This window comes from Saccopteryx leptura, chromosome X (assembly GCF_036850995.1).
Source record: "Saccopteryx leptura isolate mSacLep1 chromosome X, mSacLep1_pri_phased_curated, whole genome shotgun sequence".
NCBI lineage: Eukaryota > Metazoa > Chordata > Mammalia > Chiroptera > Emballonuridae > Saccopteryx > Saccopteryx leptura.
Genome location: NC_089516.1, coordinates 7,000,847 through 7,014,651, shown reverse-complemented (window position 1 = coordinate 7,014,651; position 13,805 = coordinate 7,000,847). Strand labels below are relative to the sequence as shown.

General features: G+C 44.6%; 1 protein-coding gene across 2 annotated transcripts in view; it reads right to left on the bottom strand.

Annotated features, from left to right (window-relative positions):
- EGFL6 (EGF like domain multiple 6) overlaps window positions 1-13,805 on the bottom strand; it is a 55,609-nt gene that overhangs the window by 16,976 nt on the left and 24,828 nt on the right. For both annotated transcript variants that reach the window (XM_066356549.1, XM_066356550.1), the window contains exons 4-6: window positions 6,308-6,427; window positions 3,308-3,427; window positions 697-831 (exon numbers count right to left, since the gene is read on the bottom strand). In XM_066356549.1, the coding sequence (XP_066212646.1) occupies window positions 697-831; window positions 3,308-3,427; window positions 6,308-6,427 (375 nt within the window). The remainder of the gene's footprint in view (window positions 1-696; window positions 832-3,307; window positions 3,428-6,307; window positions 6,428-13,805) is intronic.

Genomic DNA, 13,805 nt, shown 5'->3' with positions numbered 1-13,805 from the left:
CCCCTTGTGGTAGGACAGGCCTCATCCCACAGAATGTCAGGGCGATGGGGATGTACCCAAGAGCTCTGCGAATGTCCCACAGCTCACTGACACCAGAATCTTAGCAGAGTCGTTTTAGTGGCCCTGCAAAGGGGACATTTTAGGGCACGTGGAAGCTTGAATTGTGAAAGGGCTGAAGAGGAGAGAGGAGAGAGCACACGCCTCGTCTCCTTCCGCTGTCTTTCTAAAGCCGCCCCAACGGCGACTGTCGTGAACAGATCACTGAGATCCAGGTTAAACAGCCTTGCTATTCTTCCTTTTATCAAATATAAAAACTGCTTTGTTGTTCCCACTCTTAGGTACCTGGACAAAGAATCAAATATTAAAAAAAACCCAAAAAACAAACCCATTATTTTAAAAAAGACCACAAAAATCATCTCAAGATATTTGGCCTCATAACAGAGCTATACAGACTGAAGTTCCTTAGTTTAAATCTTTCCTGACCTGGCTTCATATAATTGATGTCATCAGAGTTCCCTAAGTGCCAGAAAAGCAAAAAAAAAAAAAAAAAAAAAAAAAAAGAATGTAACTTTCTGTGTTGTTAAGCTGGTTGGTACCAAAGATTGTTCAACTAATAGATCAAGTTGAAATAGCTGTAGAGAAAGCCTACAGGTTTGGCGAGGACAGGGAAAAGAAAAAGCTGCCATGAAATCTTACCTACACAGTCATATCGGCCACTGATATATTTTAGTTCGAAACCAACATGACATTTGCAGTAGTAGCTTCCAAATGTGTTCACACATCTTCGATTGTAGGGGCAGATGGCTTTGCCCGAGGCACATTCATCGATATCTAGGATGGAGAACCAGGTGTCAGTGATAGCAGGAAAAGCACTCGCCCTCTGAGACACACACGCACAACGCACATATCTGCATACACACATTACATGTTTGCTGAGTGAGTAAATGTTTTTCTAGTTCCGTATACTGCATAGCATATACAATTTTTGAAAATAGAGTCAGATAGCTACACTTTAAGCAAACTGAATACACAAACATTTAAATTTTGTATTTTACAAAGAATTATTTCATTTAGCAGGCTCCTCCAAGTCCTGCAATGTTGACCCAAATCACAGAAATGTGGTTTCCTAAGAATGTACTTATACATAACTGTGGGTCAAGTATAATGATGTAACGATGCAACTATAGCAGACAACAGGCTTCCTGCCCTTCCTAGCACAGACAGGCATGTTACAGAGGAGTGACAGCTCTGTTCACTGAACCCCTGAGACTCGGGCTTTGTGTTCACTTTCAGATATCAAATCAAATACGTAGTTGTTATGCAGTTACTTTAGAAATGTGGTTAAACATACAAGTTGCTGCTGGTTTACTGTTTCATCTGCATTCTTTTTTTTCAAACGTTTTATTTATTCATTTTAGAGAGGGGGGGGAGAGAGAAGGAGGGAGGAGGAGGAAGCATCAACTCCCATATGTGCCTTGACCAGGCAAGTGTAGGGTTTCGAACTGGCGACCTCAGCGTTCCAGTCGATGCTTCATCCACTGCGCCACCACAGGTCAGGCTCCTTTGCATTCTTAAAATAAGACACAAGTAGCCTGACCTGTGGTGGCGCAGTGGGATAAAGCGTCGACCTGGAACACTGAGGTTGCCAGTTCGAAACCTTGGGCTATCCTGGTCAAGGCACATATGGGAGTTGATGATTCCTGCTCCTCCCCCTTCTCTCTCTCTCCTCTCTCTCTAAAAATCAATAAATAATAATAAAAAAAGACACAAGTGGTAGACTGACAAAAATGATTTTTCAGTGATCACTTTCCTGTATCTCCTTTTCCCTTTCCAATAAAAATAGCATCCGACTAATCCAAGAGGTGGGTGAAAACGTGGATTCAGTTTGGTCAGGGATTAGCCTTGTTGTAGAAATCTTATTTTATTACAGAGTACCAAACCTGTGATTCTAACTAAATCTTTGATTGCTGTCAAAGAGCAGAGGCAAACTTTTTTTTATTCATTTTTTTTTAGAAAGGAGAGAGAGAGGGGGAGAGAGAGAAGGGGGGGAGTAGCAGAAAACATCAACTCCCATATGTGCCTTGACCAGGCAAGCCCAGGGTTTCGAACCGGCGACCTCAGCATTTCCAGGTCGACGCTTTATCCACTGCGCCACCACAGGTCAGGCCAAATTTTTAATTTACATAATTTTTTAAAAGTATTTAACTGATTTAGGATGTACTTGACTGAGTTTTCCTTTTTAAATTTAAAAACATTATTTATTGATTATTTTAGAGAGAGAGGAAGAGAGAGACAGAAACACTGATCTGCTCCTCTATGTGCCCTGACCAGAGAGTGAACTGGCAACCTCTGTGCATTGGGACGATGCTCCAACCAACCAAGCTATCCAGCCAGGGCCTGGCTGAGCTTTCTTTTTTTTTTTTTTTTCTGTATTTTTCTGAAGGCGGAAACGGGGAGAGACAGTCAGACAGGGATCCACCCGGCATGCCCACCAGGGGCAACGCTCTGCCCACCAGGGGGCGATGCTCTGCCCCTCCGGGGCGTCGCTCTGCCGTGACCAGAGCCACTCTAGCGCCTGGGGCAGAGGCCAAGGAGCCATCCCCAGCGCCTGGTCCATCTTTGCTCCAGTGGAGCCTCGGCTGCGGGAGGGGAAGAGAGAGACAGAGAGGAAGGGGAGGGGTGGAGAAGCAGATGGGCGCTTCTCCTGTGTGCCCTGGCCGGGAATCGTACCACTGAGCCAACCGGCCAGGTCCTGGCTGAGCTTTCTAAATGCAGTTTACCAAGTCATGTACATTTAGGATAAATAAACTTCTAGCACTTTGAGTGAAAAATATTTCTATTGTAGTTGGAAGAACATTAAATTATACTGCTACTTTCTTATTTAAATCAAAAAGATTAAGAACTTTCAACATCCTGATTTAGCTGGACATCACTTCTTAATGCTATGTGCTCCTTGCTCTAAATATTATGTATATTTGATGCAATATAATTAAGTACCATACTATAAGGATATATAGTTTGGTGGCTGGAGTAACATGTGCAAGGTAAATATACCAAAATAAAATTATTTTAATTCTTTTCCCAGTATGGCATTAGACAACTCCAAAATAATAGTGTTTTTTTCTAGCACTGTAAAGTGTGCCTAGAGCATACGTGGGTAACAATGTCTCAGAAATGTATGTAAAATTGACTTTTAGGAGCTTGCAATGTCTAGTCAACAAGCAGAGTGTGATAAATGAAAACGGAGGAATTAAGTAGAGGGATGAAGGAAGGGGACTGGGCGTGGAGGTGAGGCCCGCTGCTCTACCGATGCAAACTCTCCCATTGGCGGCCAGGCGGAGTCCCAGGGACGGGCACAGGCACCGGGGTCCGTCCTCCGTGTCCTCACAGCTGTACTGGCAGTGTGTCCTGGCGCACGTCCTGGAGTCTGAGAAAGTAGAAAAAGATTAGCCTTTTCCTGCCGAGATGACCGAATAGTGCCGCTGGGAAACTGTCTCTGAGTTCTGGGATGTTCAATGGAACACACGGAACGGAATTTGAGGATAAACTTCATTGCTTGAGAACCAAATGGAATCTGGGCAGGGCGGCGCCTTGGTGGCCCCATGGTCTGTTTCGTAGGCCAGTGTATTGAATGTGACTGTCTTTAGGTAGGACTCGCACCCTTCAATTTCCAGGCTACATCTGTCTCTCCTCCTGCACGAGCTCTAATCCCTCCTTTATGGCATCCGGCTGGTCTCTGTAAGGTTGAAATCCAAGCACTGATGCAGGGGGTCAATCTGAGGAATTGGGGTAAAAGAATCTACTCCAGAGATCTCTCCATGCATGTCTAGGCTCAGTGAGGGTCACTTGAGTCAGGACTTGGTCATTCAGGTGCCAGTTTTAAACATGTGGCCAATACAACTGAACGGATGCCAGAAAGGCACTCTGACCCCTCTCTTCTCTTGCTGTTGCTATCACAAGGCCAGGTACTCGTTTTCCCCCTAGTTTTCCTTGCAGCAAAAAGGACTGGCCATGTGACCCGGTTGTGGCCAAAGAGATACATAGATGAGTCTGCTGGAAGGAGTGGGACTTCTGGGAAAGATGCTGCTGCATGATAAAGGGACAGTCATTCCATTTAAAAAAATAAATGTAAAGGGATGGCCAAAGAAATTAAATAAATTAATAGTAAAAGGGGTGGTCATGATAAAGGTGTTCATTCATTGGCATCACTCCTTTCCCCTTTGCCTTGCCTATCTTAAACCTTATTTTTTTTTAATTCATTTTAGAGAAAAGAGAGAGAGGGAGAGAGAGAGAGAGAGACGGGGGGAGGGGCTGGAATCATCAACTCCCATATGTGCCTTGACCAGGCAAGCCCAGGGTTTCGAACCGGCGACCTCAGCATTCCAGGTCGACGCTTTACCCACTGTGCCACCACAGGTCAGGCGCCTTGCCTATCTTAAATGTATGTGTGATATCTGAAGCAAGGGCAGCCACATTGTGACTCTGAGGCAACAAGCACAAGAATGAAATCAGTACCCTGAGGATGGCAGAGATAGAGTCCTTGCTCAGCTGTTGTGAAACTGCCTTGCCTCCAGCTCTTTTTTTTTAAGCAAATGAGATGATTTAGTTGAATTTTTCTGTCACTCATTGCGAAACATAACTTATCTCACAAGAATGCATTTCCTCAACAGGAGTCCAGTATGTGTGAATCACAAGCTTCTACAACAGGCAAGCATGGTGAATATATTCCCTTCACCCACCCCTTCCATAGGATGCCCATCACCCAGCTGGGCAAAAGAGACTGCAAAGGACCAAGCGAAATACTCAAATCAACATCCAGGAGAGAGGTCCAGGGCTACCTTGGCACTTTGAGCTATAAACAGGGAGGCACAGGCCACCCTTACCTGTGTAGAAATAGACGAAGATGGCATAGGGTTACATACACAGGGTAAGGTAATGTAATAAACACCTACCGCTGTTTCTATTTCTAGTTTCTTCTTCCTTCTCTTTAGTTGTCTTCTTTTAAAATTAATCATCAAAGTTACTTAATTCTATCTTTCCATTTGAAGAAAGACATGTTTTTTGGCATGTCTTTCATAGGATGTTTTAGAAGCATCCATTAGTATATATCTTTTCAAAAATGTTAAGTGATTACTGTAAAAGCCTAGCTAGTGGTTCCCACGGGGGTGGGCTGGGATTCTGGCAAAGTTCTATTTGGTAGTAGTTACATGGGTGCTCACCATATAAGAATTCATTAAGCTATGTATTTATCTTTTGTGGGTTTCTGTTTAATTTATAACAGTGAGGATTTTTTTAAAGCCTCTTTGAATTCCTGCTTATCTCTTCAGCCTGCCTGCTAATGAAGAATCTAGATGACTGTGGTGTTAAGGCACTTTGCCAAGGGGGGACAGCACAAGGATGTGAGCAGGGAAGCAGCGAGCCATGCATCAGCCAGGTTTTCACAGTGGCAGGAAAGCCCAGCACAGGCTGGGGAGTCCACGAGACTCTGCAACTCGAAGAAGCTGGCAGAAGGCACAGACTCCAGACTGGTTGGGGGCTGCAGGGCAGTGAAAAGAGAGATGGGGAGAGGAGAGGGAGGAGGGGAGGCAGGCAGGGAGGATGGGTTTACCTTTTACCTGAAAAGCCTTCCTTCTCTATAAATGAATGGGTATAGACTCTCACCTTCCCACAGGACATGCTTTCTCTTTATCACAGAAAGGCTTTTCTTCTCAGGAATGTGAATCAGAGTATATTTGCAACAACAGCCACTAATCTTTTAGCGTGGGGCAAAGGGCGTGAGAAAGGTGGTTGCTGGGATTGATGTCTCAAGATGGAATTTAAATTTATCACCTTCCTAAAACAATATGCTTATTTTATTCCACACGTTTATTTCCATGAAGAAACCCGATACATTCCTACATATATATAGATACAGAATTCATTTTTTCCTCAGCTAGTGGTTTTATATAATAGCCACATCCATAGAGACAGAAAGCAGATGCATTGTCATCAGAGGAATGGAGGTGATTGCTAATGGGGAGAGTTTGCTTTTGGGGTGAAGAAGATGTCCCGAAATTAGTGATGAGCATTGTACAATATTGTGAATGTATAAAATGCCGTTGAACTGTATTCTTTGAAATGGTTAACATGGCGAGTTTTGTATTAAATGTATTTTACCCAATTTTAAAAAAAAGTGCTCAAAGATATTTTAGTCCAGGGCCATGTTAGTTTTTGTTGTTTTTGTTTTTGTTAATCACTCAAGTCAACTTTCCCCCAAGCGTCCAATGGGGAAAGGTTGACTAACAGCAGCCTGGCTGTTGACACTTACAGGCACAGGAGGCATCCGGCATGAGCACGTGGCCACTGAGGCAAAAGCACTTGTAGCTTCCATGTGTGTTCACACATCTATGTTGGCATGGCCGGGGTTTCTCTCCACACTCATTCACATCTGCAGGGGGCAGTGAGAACACGAGAAAGGTTACCTGAATCAGGAAACATCCAGATGTAGAACTGGGTTGGCTTCCTTGGAGCCCCGTGGGGCTGGGGACATGGGACAATGACTGGCCTCTTCTCCAAGTTCATTGGGTAAGGCTGGTCCGGCCAGAAGAAAGCAACCCCCCAAAGGCTGGAATCTGGCCTCTGGCTTCAATACCTGTTTTCTCGGAATCTGGCCTCTGGCTATCACCGCCCTCCCCCATTGTTTAACCTCTAGGTACCAGAAGTTTTCACCCTGGGTGAGAAATCACGCCAGACCGGGGCCAGACCCCATCCTACATCTGCAAGGGCTTTTCTGCCTTTTGGGGCTGACACTGCTCAGGATCTCAGCCTATCTGCATGAAAATGCTCCAATGAATTGTTTTATCTTCACGTCTGGCCTGGCCCCCTTCTAGGCACGACCTAACACATTAAAGGGCCGGTGAGGATGTGGCACAAACAGAATGAATGTACACTGTCGGAGGGAATGTAAATGGGTACAACCACTTGAGGAAACTGTTTTGCAGAATCCACTAAATCTAGAGACATACCTATGACCAGCAATTCCATGCCCAGGTATCTATCCAACAGAAACATAGACACTGCTTAGCAGAAAACTCCCAACAGAAGGATGGATACCAACTTGTATATTCACGCAATGAAATACACTACTATACGAGACTGAACACACTACAACTACAAGCCACAGTGGAGGAAGCTCACAAACATGATATTGAGTGGAAGAGGTTGGATAAAAAACAGGCGTAAGTAATCTGTCACGGAGAGGTTAAGATATGGTTCATCGCTGGGGGTGAGGACAGGCGCCCAGAGGGGAGCAGGTCTTCGGTGGGTCTTTGGGTAGGCTATTGTTTCTGTTTCTTGATCCAAATACCGGTTCCATGGGTGTTTTTGAAAATTCATTGAACTGTACCTTTTTGACACGTGCTGAGTTCTGTATGTACACTACTGGAATAAAAAGTTAGAGATACACATTGGAGATAATGCCAGCTTTGACGCTATCCAAGCAGCCTATGAGCGATGCCCAGAGCACTGCCTGTGAGAGATGCCCAGAGCACTGCCTCCTTCCAGGGGCTATTGTTTTGGGAGGCCCTGTATTGGCAGCTGGTGGTTGTCAGGCGCCAGGACAATATTTAACCCCATGTCAAGATGTTCAGAGGGTATTGTTTTTTTTTGTTTTTTGTTTTTTTATAAATTTTTATTAATGGTAATGGGATGACATTAATAAATCAGGGTACATATATTCAAAGAAAACATGTCTAGGTTATTTTGTCATTAAATTATGTTGCATACCCCTCGCCCAAAGTCAGATTGTCCTCCGCCACCCTCTATCTAGTTCTCTGTGCCCCTCCCCCTCCCCCTCCCCCTAACTCTCTCCCTCCCTCCCTCCCATGTCCTCCCTCCGCCCACCCCTGGTAACCACCACACTCTTGTCCATGTCTCTTAGTCTCGTTTTTATGTTCCACCAATGTATGGAATCATGTAGTTCTTGTTTTTTTCTGATTTACTTATTTCACTCCGTATAATGTTATCAAGATCCCACCATTTTGCTGTAAATGATCTGATGTCATCATTTCTTATGGCTGAGTAGTATTCCATAGTGTATATGTGCCACATCTTCTTTATCCAGTCTTCTATTGAAGGGCTTTTTGGTTGTTTCCATGTCTTGGCCACTGTGAACAGTGCTGCAATGAACATGGGGCTACATGTGTCTTTACGTATCAATGTTTCTGAGGTTTTGGAGTATATACCCAGTAGAGGGATTGCTGGGTCATAAGGTAGTTCTATTTGCGGTGTTTTGAGGAACCACCATACTTTCCTCCATAATGGTTGTACTACTTTACAGTCCCACCAACAGTGGATGAGAGTTCCCTTTTCTCCGCAGCTTCTCCAACATTTGCTATTACCTGTCTTGTTGATAATAGTTAATCTAACAGGGGTGAGGTGGTATCTCATTGTAGTTTAGATTTGCATTTCTCTAATAACTAATGAAGCTGAGCATCTTTTCATATATCTGTTGGCCATTTGTATCTCTTCCTGGGAGAAGTGTCTGTTCATGTCCTCAGAGGGTATTGTTAAGTGATAACAGAAGATGACAAAGTCACCTACACAGATCAATGCCAAATTTGTAAAAAAATATAAAAATAAAAATGCATTTAGGAGGCTACCCTCTAAATGCTACTAATGGTTATCTCCCAGTGGTGGGACTGGGGGGGGACTTTCTTCTCTGTGCTTTTCAGCATTTACTTAAAAAAATTTGAACATTAAGAACAAATAACTTTTTATTCCAATAAAAAACGATACAGAAGGAGCCTGACCAGGATGTGGTGCAGTGGATAGAGCATTGGTCTGGGACGCAGAGGACCCAGGTTTGAAATCCCATGGTCACCGGCTTGAGTGCAGACTCATAGACATGACCCCATGGTTGCTGGCTTAAAGCCCAAGGTCGCTGGCTTGAGCAAGGGGTCACTGGCTCGACTGGAACCCCCCGGCCAAGGCACATATGAGAAAGCAATCAATTAACAAGTAAGGTACCGCAAGGAAGTATTGATGCTTCTCATCTCTCTCCCTTCCTGTCTGTCTGTCCCTGGCTCTCTCTCTGTCTCTCTCTCTCATACACACGCATACACACACACACACACACACACACACACACACACACACACACACACACAATGATACAGACAGAAAACTTTGAAAGCAATCATGGGAAGAGGAGCTTGTGGTTGGAAATGCTGTCATGTGGGTGCCCCATATCTTAACCCCCTCAAGAAAGATATAGAAGGGAGAAAAGAACTACATTCCTCGGTGGACAAAATTCAGCAGGGCAGCAGGCCAAGTGGATTGTGGAAAATAAGGAAGTAGCAGCTTTCACCTCTGAAAAGAACCTTATATGGGGATTTTCTGATGCCCTAGCTTGACATTTGGAAGACCCTTGTCCGTTGCCTATACCTGCACCCTACCATCTCCCACATGGACCCTAACTGCTTCAAAAGGGGGAATTAAAGAATGCTGGTTGGACATAATGGAAAATCCAGAAATCTCCATCACTTGGCCCTAGCTCAGAGGTGACGCACTCATCTCTTGGAAGAATCATTTTTGGGAACGACATCAGTGGAGGGCCGAGGCCTGTTGCCATTAACGGATATAGAGGGAGACTTTGATTAGGCTGTCCCGGGACAGGGAGGCTGTGTGGGGAAGACAGGCAGTCCCAAACCGGAGCCAGCTGGACAACTCCCTCAGTCCTAATACTTTACTGGGACTTGAAAACCAGCAGGAAAAATCGCTTCTCTATTCCAAATCTCTTAAAAGGCATCTTGGTACGGATTCCAAGACATATGGAAAATGAGGTTTCCTGATGTGAAGGCCCTAGTAAGGCATACAGCTGAACTTTTACTTATGAGAATGTGCTTCTTGACACACTGCTCCCAAGAGCTGGGCGTGGTTCTCAGAAGCATCTCAGGGCACACTGGCCTCTACCCGCCGGGGGCAGGATGGAAGTGTCAGACTCCTCTCTGAGGCTGCAGGGCTGCAGCTCAAAGGCTATGTCAGTGTGTACAGCTACTGTGGGTCAAATAAGTTTGCAAATATGATGTATATGTTTGCTCGCTTATAGTTTGCATTGGGTGTGGGGGACAGGCTGTAAGCCAGCAGGGTCCTTATAGCCTAAGGCTTAGTTTTAAGACTAAGCCTTTCCCGCCCTTTTAATACTAAGATCATCTCAAAACTGAGCTTTTCCCCACACCCTTGACTGTTGCATGATGTGGGGTGCTGCACTCTTACGAGGAATCCCATTTATGCCTCAGATAGGTGGCTTTGTATCAGAGACTTCCTTATTTGTATATTGGCTTAAATGCTTTCATTTCTATACTATAAAATAAGGGAGACTAGGGGCTCTCTCTCGCTCACTTCCTGAAACTAGCATTGCAGAGGAGAGGCAGCCAAGATGGCAGAGTGCTGAAGGAGAAGCCAGTTTGTACAGAATTTGTGCAGAGAGAAGGTGTTGGGCAGATAAAATATATTATGCTCACTTTGTTAAAGATGGCGCTGCTCCTGCGAAAGCCCATTACCCAGGTGATGATATTGGTTGCCCTTCTTGCTTGGGATGGATGTGATTATATTAATGTGTATTGGAGGCGGGCTGTGGGCAGGCAGGATCCTTGTAACCGGGAGCTTGGTTTTGGGACTAAACCTTTCCCACCCTTTTTGATGTAGAGTGGTGCACTCTCATGAGGAATCCCATTATGCCTCAGATAAGAGACTTTGTATCAGAGACTTTCTTATTTGTATATTGGGTTAAAGGTTTTGGTTTCTACACTATAAAGTGGGGCAGACTTGCTTTCTCTCAGTTCCTGAGATTAGCATTAGAGGAGAGAGCAGAGAGGAGAGAAGAGAGAGGCCATGTGGAGGAGGCCAGGAGAAGCAGCCAAGATGGCGGAGTGTTGAAGGAGAAGCCAGTTTGTGCAGAGTTTATGCAGAGAGAAGGAGATGGGGAACAGAGGTGAATAAAGCTGGTTAGCCTAGAAACCTTTGATTCTAGGAAACTCGGATAAATCAGTAGCTTTGTGAGCACTGAATGAGTGGGTTTTGAAGCCCAGTGTGTGTTTTTACTTGCCCGCCGGGTCAAAGCTAGGATTAAAGTTAATGGCCCACCAGTTCTTGGCTCCATTGTTTTATTATTGTCTGTCCGAATCCAATGCGAACCTGCATGGGCCAGGCGGCTGTGATGGTGGCCATGGCTACAGGCTTTACAGCTGTCCTCTGTGCTCAGCTGCATTATAGAACCGGGGACATTTTCTGAATGATTGCAGCTTTCTTCACACCATGGTTTCTCAGCCTCAGCATTGCTGCCGTTTGGGCCAGATCATTCTTTAATTTTTTATTTATTTTTACAGAGACAGAGTGAGAGTCAGAGAGAGGGATAGATAGGGACAGACAGATAGGAATGGAGAGAGATGAGAAGCATCAATCATCAGTTTTTCGTTGGGGCACTTTAGTTGTTTATTGATTGCTTTCTCATATGTGCCTTGACCGTGGGCCTTCAGCAGACCGAGTAACCCCTTGCTTGAGCCAGCGACCTTGGATCCAAGCTGGTGAGCTTTGCTCAAACCAGATAAGGCCGCACTCAAGCTGGTGACCTCGTAGTCTTGAACCTGGGTCCCCCACATCCCAGTCCGATGCTCTATCCACTGCGCCACCGCCTGGTCAGGCCAGATCATGCTTCATTGTAGGGGCTGCCTTGTGCACTGCAGAGTGCTTAGTAGCACCCCTGGTCTCCATCCACTAGATGTTGGGAGGAATTTCTTCAAACATGTCAGATGTCCCCTGGGGTAAGGTTCTCAGATTTAGCAAATAAAAATACAGGATGCCCAGTTAAATTTCTATTTCAGATAAATGGCTAATACTTTTTTGAGATCTATCTATATATATCTATAGATATAGGTATCTATAGATATATTCCATTCAACATTTGGAACATACATACACTACAAAATTATTGTTCACCTGAAATTTAAATCTCGCTGGGGCTGAGCATTTTATCTGGCACTCTTCCTGGGGCAGTGCTACCCAAACTGAGAACCGCTGTGCTCAGTACTAGAAATATACCCTTCAGTCTTGAAATAAACAGCCTATGACAAAATTCACAAATTGCCTTTCAAAATATGTCCATTAAAATGAAAAATATGCATGTTATTCAGCCTAATGATTCCATTTTTAGACTTTGTCCTATAAAAGTACCCACTCAAGGTGCAAAGACATGCATAGAATGATGGGTGTCTGCTCTAGCATTGTTTATAACGGTGAATAACTGGAGATAACTTAGATCAGTGGTCCCCAACCTTTTTTGGGCCACAGACTGGTTTAATGTCAGAAAATATTTTCACGGACCGGCCTTTAGGGTGGGACGGATAAATGTATCACGTGACCGAGACACGCGTCAAGAGTGAGTCTTAGATGGATGTAACAGAGGAAATCTGGTCATTTTTTAAAAATAAAACATCGTTCAGACTTAAATATAAATAAAACGAAAATAATGTAAGTTATTTATTCTTTCTCTGTGGACCGGTACCAAATGACCCATGGACCGGTACCGGTTCGCGGCCCAGGGGTTGGGGACCACTGACTTAGATGATAGTGGTTAAATAAAGCATTTTTTACATAAATGATAAAAGCGTTCACAGTAGGGACTAGGATACAGGCTTAAAAAGTGTGAGGCAGCTTTGTATGTGCTGATGTGGGAGACACATGAAAAATACTGATGTCAGGCCTATCACAGAAGAGGCCTGCAGGAACCTAGGACAAATGGCATTTATTATTAGTAGTTTTAGGTGAGAGGAGGGGAGATAGTGAGGCAGAATCCTGCATGCGCCCCAACCGGGATTCACCCAGCAACCCCTGTCCAGGACCAAGCTCCAGTACCAAACTATGTTTAGCCCCTTGAGGCTGTTGCATGCAGATGGAGCCATCCTCAATGCCCGAGGTCATGCTCTAAACCAATTGAGCTACTGGCTGTGGGAGAAGAAGAGGGAGAGAAGGGAGAGAAGCAGATGGTCGCTTCTTCTGTGTGCCCTGAGCGGGAATCAAACCTAGAACATCCCTATACCGGGCCGATGATCTATCCATTGAGCCACTGCTAACTATGGCTAGAGTAGGGACTCAGGATGGACACTCACTTTTTTTTTATCTCTCTCTCTCTCTCTCTCTCTCTTTTGACGGAGACAGAGAGAGAGAGAGTCAGAGAGAGGGATAGATAGAGACAGACAGACAGGAACAGAGAGAGATGAGAAGCATCAGTTTTTTGTTGTGGCACTTTAGTTGTTCATTGATTGCTTTCTCATATGTGCCTTGACCGTGGGCCTTCAGCAGATCAAGTAACCCCTTGCTCAAGCCAGTGACCTTGGATCCAAGCTGGTGAGCTTCGCTCAAAGTAGATGAACCTGCGCTCAAGGTGGCGACATTGGGGTCTCAAACCTGGGTCCTCCCATCCCAGTCCGACACTCTATCTACTGTGCCACCACCTGGTCAGGCTGGACACTCACTTTTTAATTGATATCCTTTTACATTGGTTTTTGTTTTTTAGTGAAAAAGATACATTATTTCACTAATGTAGTTTGAAAATACAATAAACCTGTTTATTTAGAGAAAAAGACCTTTTATCTGGCATTTGACAAAAGCATCAGAATGACTTTTCCATTCTTCTGGGAGAAGAGATTGACTGAAACTTCTAGGACTGACACCACTTGTGTCAGAAGATTGCAGTTGAAACCTGTGAAACCCTGAGCACAATATCATGTCACAAACCCGCTGCAATGATGGAAATGTCTGTGAAAGGT